The sequence below is a fragment of the Lontra canadensis genome, unplaced genomic scaffold (assembly GCF_010015895.1).
Source record: "Lontra canadensis isolate GAN:19392208 unplaced genomic scaffold, GSC_riverotter_1.0 scaffold19, whole genome shotgun sequence".
In the NCBI taxonomy this organism is placed as follows: Eukaryota; Metazoa; Chordata; class Mammalia; order Carnivora; family Mustelidae; genus Lontra; species Lontra canadensis.
In genome coordinates this window covers 10,315,598-10,335,033 of record NW_022631013.1, presented here as the reverse complement: position 1 = coordinate 10,335,033, position 19,436 = coordinate 10,315,598, and the positions used below count along the sequence as shown (strand labels likewise).

Genomic DNA, 19,436 nt, shown 5'->3' with positions numbered 1-19,436 from the left:
TCTGCCCTCTACCTTTTTAAGCCTCAATTTCCCCAGCTATAAAAAATGAGCAGCAAAGTTAGGTCGTTTTCCAGGTCCCTTCCAACTCTGACGTATAAGGTTTTAGCATCTTGAGCTTCAACAGCCCCCCATGCTGAGAGCACGGGGCTGGCCAGCCCTTGTTAGGAGGCAGCTAGCCTGTGGTTTGGCACCACTGCCCAGCCGGCATTTATTAAATCAGTGGGATGTGGTCCCTGCTGGCCTGGAAAGAGAACATTAAGCTCCAAAAACTTCCTGCAGCAGGCCTCCTTCAGAGAGCACTGTTCAGAGGGGTGAGGAACAAAACCATTCAGGTCCTTGGCAGTGCTCCAAGATCCTGTTCGCTAGTATTTTTGCCCTGTCTGCACGGAGAACCAGTGACTGAAAACATCTGGAAGCCTGCTAAAGACTTGGGTGACTTCTCCCTCCTTCCTTCAGGAGTGGCTGTTCTCGACCTTGGTAATCCAAGTTGACCTTTGCCAATGCCCTTTTGCATCCAACATTCTGCACTTCACTGGGCAACAACCCTCTAATAAAATCCACATGAATCCCTCTGCTAACCGCTCCTGGAAGAGCTGGAGGGTCTCACACCTGCCCTGCATTCCTTGAGCCCTAGTAGCAAGGGAAAACAGGGCTGAGACCCAACTCTTGTGCCTCCGGGTCTTACAGTGGAATTGGAGAAAGGGAGTAGGTAGGAAGAGAGAAATGTCGGTGATGAGAGCTTGCTAGGGTTGCAAAAGGCAGCTGCAGGCCAGGAGTGCCCAGGTGGAGTGACAGGGCTGCTGGGTAGCCTAGCAGAGTCCCTCAGGCCTGGGCATACCTCTTGCCGGTGACCTCAGTCATGCTGACCAGGTCCATGATGACCCTGGGAGACAGGACTGGGCTGAGAATTTGGGGTCCATGTGTCATGGGCCTGGTGGTCCAGAGTCATCTGTTCCTGTCTCCTCTTGTGACCTGGGATATGTCGCAAATTCCTTGGGTCTCTGTTTTAGGAAGTGCCTACTGAGCACCCACAACATACGTGCCTGGTGCTGGAGAGAGGATGCATCAGAGTAGAACACGCCCAGCTCCTGCAATCTGGCCCCACTCGTTTGTATATCCTGTCCGACTCCAGGCCACAAAGTCGCAGGGACACTGGTGGTCTGGGGTCAGAGTACTTGGAGTTCCACAGGCAGGAGAGCCACCCTGGCAGTGTCTGCTCGCTCCTCCCCGACTTCTCCCTTAGCTTCTCTGGGGCACAGTGTGTGGACACAGGATTCCCGCTGGCTAAGGTCAGAGCTCCATTTCACACTTTCTCCCCACCACGGGCAAGAGTCCAAGAAATAAAGACAACAGGTGAGAGGGACAGATAAGCTGCCTAGTTTATTTATAAAATACAAGAACACATTACAGCGCCTAGACTTTTTTCTTTTTTTAAACTGCTCATTTGCCTTCTTTGCACCCAGCTGAAGCTTTTGTTTGCTCTCCTCTGAGAGTTCTCAGCTGATTTTACTCATCGATCTGTTCTTTGCTACATTAGCCCAAGACCCACACAACCTTCCCTGGAACTGACCGTGTTCATCTCGGGAGGCCCTCGAGGATCCTCCTGAGGTAAATGACTCCACTCTGGTCAGCTCAGGATGCTGTGGAGCAGAGAAACCGGTGTCCTTCTTGGAGAGCTGCCTTCATCTCCTTGAACTGAGCCAACTGGCAGGCCTCGTCCAGCCCCAACCAGCGGTAGGCTTGGTGCTCTCGGGAGAGTCGGATCTCCACATTGTAGTCCTTCACCTCGGCCAGCCAGTAGATGACTGTTTTCGGCTTCTCCCAGGCCACATATCTGAGCTCCCTTCTGAAGCCCTCAATGACTGTCAGCTGGTCTGCCGCTATGCCCGCTTCCTCCTGAGTCTCCCGCAAGGCTGTTTCCAAGTCATTCTCTCCTGGTTCCACATGGCCTGGTTAGGAAACAAGAGGAAAAGGAGCAAGAGATAATCTTCAGCAAAGGTGGAATTTTAGGTCTGATGATTTAAAGATGGGGTCTTTGGTGACTTTTCTAGATGTTGCTAGGCTAAAGGGGGCCTAGAGAGGGGCGATATCCTAACACGCCTAGGAGTGGGGCACAGAGTGGGTAGTGTCTGGACAATTCCTCCTCTGCACCCCATCTTCTCTGCAGAGGGTTAAAGAGATCATGTGTTTGGCAAGTCTGTCTAGAAGACGGCTCTTCAGTGGTGAGAGAGATGGCCTCCCTCAGACCTTCACTTTCTTATCCTTTGGAGCTCTCCTCAACCCGTGTTCTCAGGGAGACCTTTCCCCTGGAGACCTTAAATTGGTTTTCTGAAGGAGGAGCAGTCCCTTCTTGGCAGACAGGAGTTGGCTGAAGAGGGAGCACTTTGCCTACAATCTGCAGTGAGGACTTAACACTGTCTTAGTTGGTCCCTGAAGTCCCAGGGCCAACAGACAGGCTCCAAGCCCTGCACTGCAGCACCGGCAGCTGTTTCCAAGTAGCTATCCAGGCTTTTCCAAATTGTTTTCATCTTTTTAACTGAGCAAGGCCAGATTCCAGTTTCACAGGGAAATTCCTGATGGGAACTCAGACTAAGGACACAAGCTGAGAGCCAGTTCTAAGAAAATTTGTTGGCAAGACCCAAACCCAAGGAGACAGCTGCCAGGAAACTGTTCTAGGAGAGTCTGAAGCTCTGCAGACTGGGAGCAGCCCGTAGTTTTGCCTCTAGGCCCTCCCCGCAAATTCTCAGCCTGCCTGAAGGGGCCAAGAAGGACAGGGAGGGGTCTGGCAGCCTCTGTCAACACATGGTTCCAGTGAGCTGCTGGGGGCCTCCTGGTTCAGGAGCTCCTGGGGAGCAGGAATTGTTAGCTCTTCCCTTCTTGGTTCAGGGACAGGCCTATATCCTAGCTCTCCTCCTTCTCAGGGTTCTCATAGCAGTGCCCTGAGCCAGAGGGGCTAATGTAAAGCTCCCACAGAAAGAGCAGGAGCTTTTGATCCTTTCTGACATACAGATAAAATCTTTAAAAACAAAACAAAAACCAGTTAGGAGTCAGGACTTAAAAACCTATCTTAGTTCCTGGCTTCTGGGGAATTTTCTCTGTACAGCACTTCATGTAGTGGTGTACACAAAGCCAGGGAGGTACTGCATGGGGGGCGGGGAGAAAGGGGTGTTGGTGGTGAGAGGTGACACTGATCCTGATGCCCCATCTGTCCTCAGAAATGTGGGGAATCTGTGAACATGCCCTTCCCAAAAGCATCTGTGCTCCATTCTACCCAGCAGTGTGAACTTGATAACCTCTTTCCAGGCCCAAGCGGGACAAAATCTAGAGAGGTCCTTTGAAATCTTTCAGTGAGAGGTACTATAATATGACTTTGGCGATCAGGAGACAAGTGTGAACATTCCTATTCATAGTATTTGTGACACTTCTGTCCCTCTCTTTCACCTTATTTCTCCTTAGTGAAATGCAAATGTGCAAAGTCTATTTCCTGTTTCCCTTTCCTTATTTTCCTCCAATGCTGGATCCTTGTTCACCCCTCTCCCACAGCATTCCCCTTTAGAGTCCCTGCTCCCTTCTCAATGGGTTGCTCATTCAGGGCTCCTGACCTGTAATCCAGTAATGACTTGACCCCAAGGTCAAGGCCTTTTCTCTTACCCAGCTATTTACCACCAAGGCTGGCACTCCAGTGAAACACACACACACACACGTGCTGCTTCTGCCCGGGGATTCGGAGTTGTATTTCCAGCTCTGACCTGGCATGTCAGGTACTTTCTGTATGTCAGAAAGGATCAAAAGCTCCTGCCCACCCTACCCCCTCCTACCGCACAGTCACTGGGATGTAAGCTTTATGGGGGGCCTGATAGGGTAGCTTTCCAAGCAATGCTTGGCACTTTCTCGAGAGCCAACCGTTCTGCCTTGCACCTTTGGGAGGAGTCCAGTGATGAATGCCGTCTGATGCCTGCAGCAGTAGAAACTCAATTTTAGGTTTGTCCACCGTAGAAATGAGGCATCTTCGGAAGATGATCAAGCCACACGCTCTCAGGGCCATGGTCTATCTGAGGACTTAATGAAGAAGATGGGAAACATTAGGAAGTTACACAAAACAGGAGGATCGGGGCACCTGGGTGGCTCAGTGGGTTGAGCCTCTGCCTTTGGCTCAGGTTGTGATCTCAGGGCCCTGGGATGGAGCCCCGTATCCGGCTCCCCACCTAGCAGGGAGCCTGCTTCCCCCCCTCTCTCTGCCTGTCTCTCTGCCTACTTGTGATCTCTCTCAGTCCTATAAATAAAATCTTTAAAAACAAAACAAAAACCAGGAGGATCCATCCTGGAGGCAGCCTCTGGTGCTGGGAAGTAGCACAGATCAGCTAATGGTGACCTCATCAACTACAGAAAAAGGCAGCATTCCAAGGACCAGTGTGTGGAAACCAGGAATCAGGGACTGATTTGTGAGTGATGGTAGGACCCTGCCCTCTACCCCTCAGGGCTGGCAAGTGTGTCTTAGGAGAACAGAGGTCCTCAGAGGCAAACCCACTGAACCTGGAGAGATGCTGGGAATGGGTGAGATGAAGAACATCATCCTCAAACCCACGGTCCCATTTCCCTCCGCCTCCAGCCTGAGTCTGAGGGACAGAGACTACAACGATGGGGTTTCTGATGGTCTGAGGGGTCACTTAGGAAAGGGAGCTTGGTGTACTAAAAAAACATTTTTGTTATTGATGTTGTATATTGTGTACTAAAAACATTTTGTTATTTTAGTCTTTTATCCATGTTTTAGAATGTTATACATTCACATGGTACAAAATTCAAAGTACAAAAAGGCACACACAGCAGTCAGTCTCTTTCCCACCCGTGAGAAGCACACTAGCATAGTGGTCAAGAGTGTGACTCTACAACCTAGGGTTAAGTTCTGACTTTGCCACTTACTCACTGTGTGATTAGCTTCTAAGTCTGTTTCCTCTGCTGTGAGACAGGATAGTAACAATTCTACCTCAAAGGGCTGCTGTGAGGATCACATGACTTAACTTTTGTAAAGTTAAGTTTTTGTAAAGCTTTTGAACAGTGCCTGGCATCTAATAAGCCAGTACGTTTCAACAGGCACAGGAAAATGTCTGGAAGGATACACATCATTAATAGTATTTTCTGGAGGATGAGATTATGGCAAGACCTTCATTTGCTAGTCCCTATACCTCTTTATTGTTTGGAAGTTCACAGAGGACATTTATTAATTTTACGATCAGCAATTCAGTAAAGACTGAAAATTTGTAGTCTTCTTCATTTTAGTTACCTTTTTTTTTTTTTTAAGATTTTATTTATTTGAGAGAGAGATAGCGAGAGAGCACGAGCAGAGGGAGAGGGAGAAGCAAGCTGCCTGTGAGCAGGGAGCCCAATAGGGGACTCGATCCCAGGACACTGAGATCATGACCTGAGCTGAAGGCAGAGGCTTAACCGACTGAGCCGCCCAGGCGCCTCTTTCCCACCCAGTGAGAAGTGGTTACTTTTCTTTCCATTTCAGAAAAGAGCACCACCACCAACAAAAGACAGAAAGGGAGAAGAGCGGGGAATTTCTGCAGCAGTGAAAAAACAATGCATCACCTGAAGGGGGCATGTCATCAAGGTAACAAAGAATATGGAAGATCTCTTATGTAAGCCTTGCTAAAGAAAATGTCATTGGTTCGTCAACAAATATTTATTGAGTACTGACTATGTAATAAGTACTGTGCTAGGCCTTTGCTCTTAAGCAGTCTATATTCTAAGGGGAGAGGCAGATTTTTTTTTTTTTTTTAAGATTTATTTATTTGAGAGAGAGAGAGAGCGAGAGAGCACGTGCACATGAGCTGGCAGGGGGTAGGAAGGGGGAAAGAATCTTAAGCAGATTCCATGCTGAGCTCAGATCTCATCCTGGGGCTTGATCCCACAACCCTGAGATCATGACCTAAGCTGAAACCAAGAGTTGGACACTTAACCAACTGCACCACCCAGGTGCCCTGGAAGAGGCAGATTTTAATAAAATAAGCAGATTAAAAAATAATCGCCAATAAGGAATGTGCTACAAAGGGAAAATGTGTGATTGGTAACCTGACCTCGTCTGAGGGATCAAGGAAGGCTTCCTAGAATAAGAGATGTTTGAGCAGAGATGTAAGGAGGAGTAAAAGATAAGTTGGCAATGGGAAGGAGGGAGAAAGTGTGTCCCAGGTGGAGGGAAGAACAGTATGGGCAAAGGCCCCGAGGTGGGATGGCAGGAAAAGAAAATCAGGTGTCTCAAATGTAGCAAAAGCCTAGGACAACGGGCCAGGCAGGAAAAGATTCGAATCAGTTGGGCCTCATCTGCAAGATTCCAAGGCCAAAGAAGGCACTGGTGGACAGATAGCAGAGCTGATGCACCGCTGGAGCTGGAGGTGATGTCTCCATGGCTCCCTTGCTGTTAATCAATATGAGCCTGGGGGCCCCTGGGTGGCTCCGTTGGTTGAGCGTCTGCCTTCTGCTCAGGTCATGGTCCAGGGTCTGGGGATAGAGCCCCACGTCTGAGAAATCCCTGCTCAGCAGGGAGCCTCCTTCTCTCTCTCTCTGTCCCTCCCTCCCGCTCTCTATCTCTCTCTCAAATAAATAAAATCTTTTTAAAAAATAAGGTAGAGCCAAATGTGCTGCTTTTAAAAAATTTTCAGATATACTTTCAGACAAGTGAAAAAAGTCTGGTTCAGCATAAAATGTATAACACATCCTGTTTAAAAATTCACATGTAAATTGGTAACAGGCCTTTTTAAAAATGTATTTATTTATTTATTTATTTGAGGGAGAGAGAGAGAGAGAGAGCGCGCGAGCACGAGCACGTGCTCAAGCATGAGCAGGGAGGGGAGGGGAGAGGAAGCCGACTCCCCACTGAGCAGGGAGCCACACCTGGGGCTCAATCCTAGGATCCTGAGATCATGACCTAAGTGGAAGGCAGACACTTAACTGACTGAGCAACCCAGGTGCCCTAGTAGCAGGCTTTTTTAAACATTATATTCTAGTTTCCTGGTCTCCCTATTTATGCCAAGAACTTTTCCCATTCTGGAAACCAGAAAGCAACACCCTGTCACCACAGAACTCTCAGACAGAGATTTCAAATTACTGGTTCTGGTTCAGGTAAAAACAGGCACCTGATCCCCTGCCCTCCTATCAAAATGCTCATTAAGTATTAGCAAGTTCCAGATGAAGGGCACCTTGTTCCTGCTTTGTGTAGAGTCTCATGGAATGAATGCTGGAATCCCTAGATAAGCTTAGGGATCTAAGACTAGAGGGCAGTGCCCTGCCTGGGACAGGAAGCCCCAGAGCTGTACGCCATTGCCATCACCCATACACCATGGGGAAACAAAAGTACCTGGATGAGAGGCCAAGAAAAACAGGCCTGAGGGGTGGCCATGTGGAACCACTGGAAAGAGGGGAACAGACCAATATTTTCCCATGGGGGGAGAACCTTAGGGTAGTGACAAGGGCATATCTAGCAAAAATGTATCTCAGTAGATACCAATGCATAGGGATAACCACATCTAAGAACCAAACGATCCAACAGTTCATCTCAATGGAACCAGAAGAGCTAGAATCAAGAGCTAGGATCAGATGTCCACTTACTATCTATGCTGAGGACCCATGGAGAGGACAGCTGTTCTCTGAAAGGCAAAACTCCCATCTACCCTTTGGCTTGAGCCAGCTGTTCTTTAGAATCTCTCCCCTTCCCACATACACATTACTTCCTACTCATGCTTTCAAAAGTAGCACAGAAGAAAGCTCTTTTGTGAAGCTTTCTAGCTTCTAATCATTCCATCTTCCGGGCCTTCAACATGGCTTGAATAAACTTCTGCAAGGTTTGATTGGAGAAATAGAACACTATTAGAAAGTTAAAGAGTTAGTGTAGGGATTAGATCTTGTGCAATTATGGAAGTTGATGGAGAAACTCATGCAACTCTGTCAACTCTGCATCTGGTGTTGAGGCTGAAGTCTCTATATTTCAGCAAGGGGGAAGGGAGGCTGGATGCGAAGTGGAGAGCAAGGAAACTGGAACTTGTGTAGACAAACCAGATCCTATGAGGACAAGTAGAACTCCTGAGGACAAACCAAAACCTGTGACTTCCTTTCACCATCTCCTAGCTCATTAACGTGGGTAACTTCAAGGAGCTGGAGCCCTTTGCCATACAGCTGAATGTTCATCTGGCCCGTCACCCGGATTATCTGCAGGAGGAGATACAGCAGGAGTTGGAGAGCTGCAGGCCTGGGTGCTTTATCTGGCACCAATAAGGTGAACCAGCGCATCAGCATCCAAAGGGAGGCACTGCACATGCTTGGTATCCTGTTCTGTCCTTCGCAGCATGCTGGCTGCTACTTCACTTCAGCTTTCCAAATCTTGCACACGATTTTCCTGAGGTTGACCCTAACTTGGAACCATATAGGAAGGGAATCCTGGGAAACACAGTTCCAGCTTAGCCAAGTGGACACAGTACAAAGCCAGCACAAGCACAATACCTAGTCTGGTAAGTCTCAGTCTGTACCTTTGGCAGGGAAAAGCCAGACTACGCACTCTGTCTCCTTGGGACCCAGCACAGCAGCTTGCAACAGATGTTCATGGACTCAACAGAACACTCTCCCCACATCCCACTCAAACAAATGCTCAGGGTATGTTCTGGGATTTTGGGAAACAGCCCAGTGTTTTCCTGAAGAGTGCCATTTACATAAAAGTCAATGGAGCTATTGTTGTAGGTTTTCTGTTTTTCTGGAGACCAACGAGTAAAACTGTCCTGGGGTTTAAAAGGAGCCAGCTTATAGAGAAACACACACACATACACACACACAGGCACACATCACGCATGCTCCAAGTAGATTCAAACCTCAGGGGGTTAAAGAACACAGCATCCAATATGCAAATGTGCTTGCAGCCAGGATTGCAGAGATGAGAACTCCAGGCTGACAGCAGGCAATTCACACTTCAGAAAAGTGGCAAAGTGCCTTAGGTGGTTAAAAAACAAAACAAAACAAAAAAAACCCTGAACAAAAAACTCCTCAATGTCATCAGAAGGTTCCAGAAGCTAAGGAAAAGTGCTCTTGCCTTTCTCTAAATATACATTTCCCTTACAGCTTAGGAGATTCAGAACCTAGGTGCCAAAAAATAATTCACAGATAAATGGCTGTACTGATACGTTGTGTTCCAGTGTTTTCATCAAATTAATCAGTGTGCAACTGCAAGCATAGCTCAGCCCCCAAAGCCCTCACAAATATACCTTTAGATACAGAAAGACCTCCCCAAATCCTCTCAGTGTGTTCCTTATAATCTAAAATCCCTTTTGCAGAAATGGTTTCATGCCACCATGTTATCAATGAAGCGTTCCCACTGGGCCAGCTACACTGTGCCAGGTTCTTCACGTGTGTATTTTAAATGCTCAAGACAAATCTTCATCATAAGCAGGATCGTCTCCAGTTTTGGATGAGGAAACTAGGACTCAAAAAGGTTAAAATACTAGCCCAAGCGCATAGCCGGCCTGTGAATGGCAAGATTGGAATCCAAGGAAGCCTAACTCCAAAGTGTGTATTTTTTCCCCCTTCCTCAGTTCCGCTTAATGTGAAAAAGCAGACCTTAGGGCACAAATGGTCCGGAGAGAGGACACACAAATAATTTATAAAATTATTTCCAGTTCTAAAATTCCCAGTCTTTGATCTATATTCGCATTGAAGATTTTTAAGGTACCTGGCTGGAATCCTTTCCACAGGACCAGTTTTAGTTGGGGCGGAAGAAGGAGGGAGGGTGTGTAGATGAAGGTCCTGGTGTCCAGAGTTGACCCTGGAGAGGTAAAGTATAGCCTGAGGCCCCGAAACTTTGCCTATCTGATAAGAGTCTCTATGCGTTCTCTGCTTTTTCTCTGGGAAGAAGGAACCTCTATCACATGTTCAAAACCATATCAGGTAGCCTGGGGGTTCCCAAGAACCAAGTGTTGGGAATACCTTCAAATGCCAGCCTTGGACAAGCACACAAGCAACTAATTTAGCGTGCTGGTATCCAGGAAAGTTGCCCAGGCCACTCCACAGTGAGAAGGAAGGCCAACTCTGCCTGCCTCCAGATAAGCGGCTCTGACTGCTCGGTTTTCCCTCTCTTCCCACATCATAATGGTCTTTTCTGATCCTCCAACTCCCTCCCTTGCAACGGACTGAACAGAAATGAGGTGCCCATCTGTGAATAAAGCTCCTTCTTATAAAAACAACAAAAAGAGAAAAAGAAAAAAGAAAAGGAAAAAGCTCCCAACTACTGTGAATAAATTGAAACAAAGAAAATGCCTTCTCAATTGGACATTTTCCTGGACATCTGCCACTCTCTTTTCTCATCGAAACCAACCTGCTGAGTCATCTTGCTATCTTTACTATTTGGCTGAAGGCAGAAACAGGAGATTTCACCTGTAATGGCATAAATAATTGGCTTCTAGGATGAGGCCAAAGTCAGATAAGGTTGGAACAGAAATCATTCCTCATAAAGGGGATCTGTTAAGTGGCCTATTAGTGCCACCTGCTGTACAATTCTAGAAAGCAAACATGGGGAATTCTAATATTAGAGCCTGAAGGGATTTACTTACTCATCTAACATCTGTTGAGTGTGTCCCACTTGACAAGCAGTGTGACAGGATTGAAGAGTGGATATGAAGCTATTATAAAGCCCCAGCTTTCTAAGGGTTCACAGCCTCATGAAAGCGGAAGGGACTTAGACAAGTTGCCAGTTTATTTTGAGCTCCATAGGGGTATGTGTAAGATGGAAAGGAAGCAAAAAAAAGTGACTATCTTTGGGTCAAAGGGGCACCCCATAAGGATTCTGATGGATGGCTAGGAATTCACCAGGCAGAATAAAGGTGCAGGCAAGGGGCATTCCAAGCAAAGGGAGGAGTGTGGGCAAAGACCCTTAAGAACAAAATGACATTCCAATGATAACAGTTTAGTTTATATTCTTTGGCAATGAGGAGTAGCTTTTGACCGGTTTTAGGCAGGGCTGGCAATATGGTCAGACTGACATTTTACAAAGACATTCTGGCAGGGTACCTGGGTGGCTCAGTCGTTAAGCATCTGCCTACAGCTCAGGTCATGATCCCGGGGTCCTGGGATCAAGCTCCGCATCGAGCCCCACATCAGGCTCCCTGCTTGGTGGGAGGCCTGCTTCTCCCTCTCCCACTCCCTCTGCTTCTGTTCCCTCTTTCAGTGTGTGTCTCTCTCTGTGTCAAATAAATAAAAAAAATAACATCTTAAAAAAAAAAGACATTTGGGCAGAAAGGAAGGTGGAGAATAGAAGATTGCAGGCAGGAAGACCAACTAACAAGCTTATTGACAACAGTCCAGATGACAAATAATACAGAGTTAAAATAAGGCAGAGACCCGGAGAAAGGAGAGGAAGGTATGAATTTGAGAGATCTCTCAAAACCAACAGTATCTAATGTTTCATTGTCCAAGGAAGAGGGGCGGGGAGGGGGAGAGAGAGAGAGAGGGAGAGGTTGTTTGGTTTGAGTGACTAGAGAAGTTGGTGGAACAGGGAGTAGAAAGTAAGCTAATGATTTGTTTGGGAAAAGATGAATTTGAAGTGCTGTTGACTACCCACAAGGTAAATGAAAGGATGGAATTATGCTCAGGGATCATCTCATTCCATCTCTTCATTTCCAAAGGTGAAAATTAACCACTGGAGAGAGATTTTGCTCCCACCGTAAAAACCTCTGCAAGTCACCTCCCTCCACTTGGGTAGTCTGCCTGTGCATCTGGTATTCAAAGGATTTTATCCTCCTTCAGAGAGTTAAAAACATGGAAAAGCATGGCTAGCTTTGCAGTGAGAAAGATCCAGCTCCCTAATTCAACAGTTATATTACTTTAAGCAAAATACTTCTGTAAGGCTCATTTTCCTCATCTGTAAAATGAGGGTAACTTCTACTTTACATGATTGTTGTAGAGTTTAAAATAAAAACACATACATAGGATCTGACATATCAGAAGTACGGAGCATATGAGTCACTTTCACCCCTGTTATCATCAAAGGTCATCAGGAAGCTTCTGGCATGCTCTTACCTTCTATTGATAGTTGAATCAAGAAATGGTTTTTCATATTTCCAGCAAAACTGCTCACCACACCATTATATTCCTTATGCATAAAATACTACAAGATAAATTTCTTTCAATATAAGTACTAGGAAGAAATTCCACTCTTTTGAAAAATGGTTTGCCTTTATTATTTCTCTGACAAGTTTTGAGCTAAATTGGGTACTTGCAGTTAAGTCTACTGGCCTTGTGAGCTAGTATATTTGTTTCTATTATGAAGGTAATAGGTACCATTTTTTGAGGCATTGTGCCACGTGCTTTACTTTCATTATTTCACTTCATTTTCACAACCTTCTGAGTGTTTACCACGATTTTGCAGAAGAGGAAAAAGGAAAGCAGCTCTGCCTGACTTTCAACATTATTGCTCTTAACCTGGACTCTGTAGTAGCGTTTTACATTTGGCTATTTGATTGCATTCAGTTTATTTTCTCTCTCTCCCTCTCTCCTTTCTTTCAGAGATACAATAACAAATACATAGGTGCCAAACCAGGCCATAGCAAAGGAAAAGTAAGTTTTGTTTTAGGTGATGGGGCTCTCGTGTGATTTTTTTTTTTTAACTACTGCTATAATTGCCAAGATATTATCAGTTCAATAGATGAAGCCATTAGAACATACAAAATCTCGGGGTGCCTGGGTGGCTCAGTGGGTTAAAGCCTCTGCCTTTGGCTCAGGTCATGATCCGAGGGCCTTGGGTTCGAGCCCCGCATCGGGCTCTCTGCTCAGCAGGGAGCCTGCTTCCTCCTCTCTCTCTACTTGTGATCTCTGTCAAATAAATAAAATCTTAAAAAAAAAAAAGACCATACAAATTCTCTTCTGGAAAGCAGACAGGGTATAAAGGGTAACAACAAAGTGAAACTGGGGCCGCCGGTCGCTAAACTCGGAACTCTGGAATTCCGATGTCCCACCCCATCACCATCAGCAAGCGGGCCAGCAACCTCAGAGCCACAGAACCCTCCCGTTTCCCTGTGCACAGAGGAAAACTAAGGTCCTGCGAGCGGCCGGGGCCTGGCCTGCCCACGCTTCAGTGACAGCCTGATGCGTCCACCCTTGACGGTGCAGCGATTCGCATCGCTCCAACGCTCAGTTCCTCCGTGGAGAAGTGCACCCAGTGGGCCCTCTCTAAGACTACTCACCCAAAGCCTAGGGCCGCAGGAGGCAGGCCTTGAACAGAAAGGGGGAAGTACGACGACCAATCCCGAAGGTTCGGTTGCGCTTATAGCGACCAACAGGATAGGGCAGAAGGCCCCTCCACCCGCCTCAAGGATGCCATACTTTCACTTAGAACTCGCGAGATCTTCACTCAAGCGGTTCGATTGGTTGAAAGACGCAGTTTGAGAGTTACGCCCACTGCTTCCTCGGATCCCTGGTTGGTCTTCTGGAGAAGAAGGACTCACACGTCAACGAGTTTCCCCGGTGCCCATTGGTGGATGAGGCGGGGCTGCCGGCGCCCGGGCGCCAGCGCGGGCGTTCGAACCCGCGCTTGGTGGCGTTACCATGGGGATGCGGCCGGGCCGGCGCCCCAAAAGCTGGTGAGTTGACAGCACGCTCGCCAACTTGGGGCTCTCCTGTCGGCATTGTCTTCTGTCTTCAGACAGGGTTGACCGAAGGGGACCTGGGAAGCCACTGAGGTGAGAAATGGTGGGGAGAACCGGGGAGGAGTGGGGTAGGCCTCTGCCCCGCGGGAGAGGGCACTCTGGACGCCTGCCGAGCGCGAGAGGAGGCGGCGGTTGCAAGGAAACCGGGGTTTGGTCTCGCCTGGTTGTTCGAATGCTCGCCTGCTTTCCTACCCTTTATCTCCTTATCTCTGCCTTTTCTTCAGTGATTCTCTCGAGTGCTACTTCTCCCACGAAGCCTTTCTGAGTCTCGAAGTCTTTCCTTTGAACCGATGGCCCTGAGTGGAACCTTTCTTAGGGCACTTCTCTTCGGCCTTGGGTGATTTGTGTACTTCCGTAAGCCCCATTCTCCTTGTTCCTCCCTTATCATTTAGAGGTCTTTGAGGCAGAGCGACGTCTTTCATTCCCAGTGTCTTACACACAGTAGAGTTTTCAGGAAATTTTTGTTGAGTTGAAGTTAATTCACTAGAAATAGATTGGATTCCTCTCTGTGCACTGCCCTGTTTTTCCTCCCATTTAGAGGGTTTGTTGTTGTTGTTGTTGTTGTTGTTGTTATTTTTATGGGAATAGAGGGAGGGTACCCTAATCTCATATTCGGAAGGGCCAGAAAGTCCACCGTGGGCCTTTCCACTGTTTGTGAAAAGGAAAATCTTTTTGGAATGCTTGCTACAACTCTTCTGGCATTGTGGCTTTTAGTCTTAATATCCCAGTGCTTTTATTAAACTCCTTAATGAATCTTTGCTTAAAACAAACCATTCTGTTGTTGCTGAATGCCAGGAGTATCTCAGTTTCTCAGTGACCCACAGCTATTGTCACATTTTAAGAGTGCTGTGAGACAGTTTTGAAGCATTTTCTCCTTTGTATTCTCCTTGTAGTCTCTGTGCTTCAGGTGCATGTAGCAGCTGCTCTGGTAGCTATCTGTTGGTCAGCTGTCTGTGATAGAAGTGCATTGCCAAGGCTGTCCTTTTGTCAACTCATGAGACTATATATGGCCAGTCCGGATTGTTGATGATTCTCATGTGAAATTCGTAGCTCAGTGATGTTTTTAACAAAAGGATTGGAAAAGTCAGGTGTAGCAGCTATGTTATTATTATCTTCTTAATAAAAGTTTGACCACAACCATATAGCTAAACTGCAGATCTGTGACATGTAATAGAAATTGGATTGGGGATTCAGGGTTTGTCTTTGGCTCTGTCTCTATTCACTTACTGTGGCTGGCTTTGCAAGTCATTTAGCCCTTTTAGATATCACTTTTTCCAGCACAAAGTGTTGAATTAGATTAGAATTCCTGTGGCTCTATCAACTTAGTCAAGCAACTGGATATTTTTTAAAATTCCAGTATAGTTAATATACAGTATTATTAGTTTCAGATGTACAATATACTGGTTGAACAATTCTTTACATTACTCAGTGCTCATAAGTGTTCTCTTAATCCCCTTCACCTGTTCACCCATTCCACCCACCCACCTCCCCTCTGGTAACTATCAGTTTATTTTCTGTATTTAAGAGTCTGTTTTTTGGTTTGTCTCTTTTCTTTGTCCTTTTGTTTCTTAAGTTCCACATATGGGTGAAGTGAGACAGTATTTGTCTTTCTCTGACTTTCTTTTTCTTTCTTTCTTTCTTTCTTTCTTTTTTTAAAGATTTTATTTATTTGACAGACAGAGAGAGAGAACACAAGCAGGGGGAGAGGGAGAGGGAGAAGCAGGCTTCCCGTCGAGCAGGGAGCCCAACTGGGGGCTCGATCCCAGGACCCTGGGATCACGACCTGAGCCAAAGGCGAATCTATCGACTGAGCCACCCAGGCGCCCCCATCTGACTTATTTCACTTAGCTTTTTACCCTCTAGATCCATCCATGCTGTTGCAAAATGGCAAGATTTCATTTTTTTTATGGCTTCATAATATTCCATTGTATATATCTTCCATCTTCTTTACATGTTCATCTATGAATGAATACTTGGGCTGCAAGTAATGCTGCAATAAATAATGCTGCAATAAACATAGGGATGCATATATGCTTTTTTTTTCTTTTGAGAGAGTGCATGTGCAAAGAGGAGAGGGGGAGGGGCAGTGGGGGAGGGAGAAAGAAACTCCCCTCCCCACAAAGATTGTATTTGTTAGGGGCACTGGGTGGCTCAGAGGGTTAAGCCTCTGCCTTCAGTTCAGGTCATGCTCTCAGGGTCCTGGGATCAAGACCCACATCGGGCTCTCTGCTCAGCAGGGAGCCTTAAAAAAAAAAGATTGTATTTGTCAGAACGCATGTACACGAGAGAGAGCATGCACGGGGGGACAGGAGGCAGAGGGAGAAGCAGGCATCCCACTGAGCAAGGATCCTGGATCATGACCTGAGCTGAAGGCGGACACCATCCAGGCCTTCTGAGAAAGAAAATCTTAGGCAGGCTCCACACCCAGTGCGGAGCCCAATGTGGGGCTCAATCTCACAACCCTGAGATCATGACCTGAGCCAGAAATCAAGAGTCTGTTGCTTAATGGACTGTGCCACCCGGTGTCCCTATTTTCAAATTAGTGTTTTTGTATTCATACTTGTATGCACCAGTTTGCATTCCTCCCAACAGTGCACCAGACTCCTTTTTCTCGCTTCACCAACACTTGCTGTTTCTTGTGTTTTTTTAATTTAACCATTTTAACAGATGTAAGGTGATATCTTTTTGTGGTTTTGATTTGCATTTCCCTGATATTATTGATGTTAAGGATCTTTTCATGTGTCTGTTGGCCATCTATATGTCTTCTAGGGAAAATGTTCATTTCTTCAAGCAATTGGTTATTGATGTCAGGTGAACATCACATGTTCAGCCTTCCAAGGACTGTACAGCTGAAACTGATAGCTGCCACTTATTGAGCATTTCCCCTGTGCAAAGCACTATATCAGGGTTTTATATAAATATTACATTTTTCTTAGCATAGTACATCAGTGTACTGCCTACATAGCATTTCATTAAAAGCTTTTGGTTTATGTTATTCATTTAAGTCTTAGCTGTTATATGTCTTAATACAGTGTCTGTGGGGCAAACTAGGGCATGATCCTCTCATCTTCCGGTTTGGGAGAAACAGCAGTTTCTTTGGGCTGCCATTTCATTGTTTGTAAAGTAAGATGTTGATCTCTTCTCAGTCCCTTACAAATTAACTGATCAATTAATCCACTTTCTTGTACTGCCTTAGCAAACCTGTTCATAATTTTTTTAAAACCTGTTCATAATTTGTGCAGAGTAAATCCTCAATGAATTTTTTGTTAAATGAGTAATAGAGTTTTTCTCATACCTTGAGTGTTGAGTATAAGTATTGTGTTCATTGTATACTTCCCTAGTTATTGTCTTAAGGATTTTGATGTTCATATCCTGTTAAACAAGAAGACTCTTCAATAGGCATAAACTAATAATAGGTATCATTTGTATTGGGAAACTCAGTCTTCGACCATAAGGCAGATGCTTCACCAACTGAACCACCCAGGCGTCCCTCAAAAATGATTTCTTGAGTGACTAGATGGAAGATTCTTGTTGGAGCTGTGACCATAGCTGTGCCCATAGCAATTCATTTGAGAAATACAATCTTGTTTCATTTTATTGCCAAAGGAGTAGTGAGTCAGGGCACCGACTCTGATAGAATTTTCCTGAGCAATCAAATTAACCTGATACAAAAGTTTCTACCACCTATAGCTATAAATGGTATTAAATGCTTTTGTATAGTTTTAAAAATAATGTAGGGATATTTATTCATTTATTCATTAAATAATTATTGAATGTTACTTATTTCCAGACACTGTTTTAGAAACGGGATAAAAAAGGTGAATAAGACACATTCCTTTACCAGAAGGAAATCTTATGTACTAGTGGAGGAAATAGACATCCTCATAGATAATTATTACAGAATGTAACTGCAGTGATAGAGACATGCAAAAGGTATGATATGAACATATAAAGGACTTCCAGCCACATACAAGGAGATCAGAAAAGACCTCATTTATGCTTTAATCATTGGGTAAGAAGTAGGCAGATAAAATGAGGTTTGATGAGATGGGAGGAGACCATTTAAAAGCGCAATGTGAATAAATCCACAGAGAAAACAGTCTAAGAAGTTGACTAAACTGGAAAGAGGAGGGACCGGACCATAGGAAACTTTGTGGGTGTGCTAAGGAGCTTGAACTTCACCCTTTAGATAGATGACAGAATGACAATGAAGGGTTTTAGATAGAGAAGGGTCATGGTCATAACTGTTCTTTCTAAACACTGGTCTACTGTAGTGTAGAAGTTGGTTTGGAGAGGGCAAAACTGGAGGCAGGCAGAGCAGTTAAAAGAGACATATAATTATGTAGGTGAAAGGTACTGGGACTGAACCACCAAAGCTGTGGTGGTTGGAACATGGATCGAGAGAGGACATTTAACAAGTATTTGTTTTTAAATAGACTGAATCTGTTGATTAATTTTGGGATTAAAGCAGAGGAAAGTAATCTAGGATGCTTCTCACTTTAGCTCTGAGTCATTGGTGGATGATAATTGTCATTTACCCACCCCCATGCCACTATCAAGGCAAAAAGGTGGAGGGGCAGTTTTGTGGAGAGGTCATGAGTTTGGTTACTGATGAGCAGTTTAGATGCTTAATCATGGAAACATTTTGATAATGATCCCAGCGTGTTTTTTGCTGCAATACACCTATAAGATTGTCGACTTTATTGTGAGGTGAACTAAAGTTACACTGGAATTCTAGAAGCATCCAACTAATAATATTGTACAATATTAAGGCCAGAAAGACTCTAGGTGAGGTTTCACCAGCAGTGAGGAACAGTCTTTTTTTTTTTTTTAAGTATTTATTTGTTTAACAGAGAGAGCGCACACCTACAAGCAGAGGGATAGGGAGAAGCAGGCTCCCCGCTGAGCCAAGAGCTCAACATCAAGGCTCCATCCCAGCTCTCTGGGATCATTTCCTGGAGGCAGCCATTTAACTGACTATGTCACCCAGACACTTTGAGGAGCAGTCTTTTAAGTTAGTTACCTGCCTGTGTTGAGATTTGATTGGCATAGAATTGCATAGCCAACATACCAAATTCATATAGTTGGTTTTTGTTTTTGTTTTTTTAGGATTTTATTTATTTGAGAGAGAGAGAGAGAACACAAGTGGTAGGGGGGTATGAGCAGAGGGAGAAGCAGACTCCCTGCTGAGCAGGAAGCCAGACTCTGGGATCCATCCCAGTACCCTGAGATCATGACCTGAGCCCAAGGCAGATGCTTAACTAACTGAGCCAGCCAGGCGCCCCTCATATAGCTGTTTTTGATTATCTATGCCCTGGTTTCTTCATTTTTAAAAAGGGAGGTGATAATTGCCTTGTATCACAACTCTTGGAAGATTAATTAGGTAGCACAATTAATTACATATTTTAATAATTTAGATCCCGGTGAATGGAATTATTCTTTGAATTTTTCATTGCTTTTTCAGCATCATTTTCTTTCTTAAATTTTAAAAATTTATTTTTTAAGTAATCTCTACACCCAAGTTGGGGCTTAAACTCACGACCCTGAGACTAAGAGAATTTTTAGTTGGACTCTACATGATTTTTTTTTTCATGTTATTTGTTTCAGGAGTACAGATCTGTGATTCATCAGTTTTACACAACACCCAGCACTCACCACAACATATACCCTCCCCAATGTCCATCACCCAACCACCCTTCTCCCCTCCACCAACCCTCAGTTTGTTTCCTAAGATTGAGTCTCTTACAGTTTGTCTCCCTC

The 19,436-nt window shown here is 45.3% G+C and overlaps 2 protein-coding genes across 4 annotated transcripts in view; one reads left to right on the top strand and one right to left on the bottom strand.

The window, feature by feature from the left end:
• Positions 1-1,426: 1,426 nt before the first annotated feature.
• On the bottom strand, positions 1,427-13,347 carry NUDT2 (nudix hydrolase 2). The gene is made up of 3 exons (XM_032860402.1): positions 13,215-13,347; positions 3,919-4,059; positions 1,427-1,949 (listed from the first exon to the last, which is right to left on the bottom strand). Exons 2-3 carry the CDS (start codon positions 4,043-4,045, stop codon positions 1,633-1,635), a joined length of 444 nt encoding a protein of 147 aa, XP_032716293.1. The 5' UTR covers positions 4,046-4,059; positions 13,215-13,347; the 3' UTR covers positions 1,427-1,632.
• A 78-nt stretch (positions 13,348-13,425) lies between these two features.
• The window catches only part of KIF24 (kinesin family member 24), a 78,586-nt gene continuing 72,575 nt past the window's right edge, over positions 13,426-19,436 (top strand). For 2 of the 3 annotated variants that reach the window (XM_032860398.1, XM_032860394.1), the window contains exon 1: positions 13,584-13,709. The gene's annotated coding sequence lies outside the window, so the exon portion shown is untranslated. Of the gene's footprint in view, positions 13,710-19,436 lie in introns of all 3 variants that reach the window. The other variant, XM_032860395.1, reaches the window with a different exon arrangement.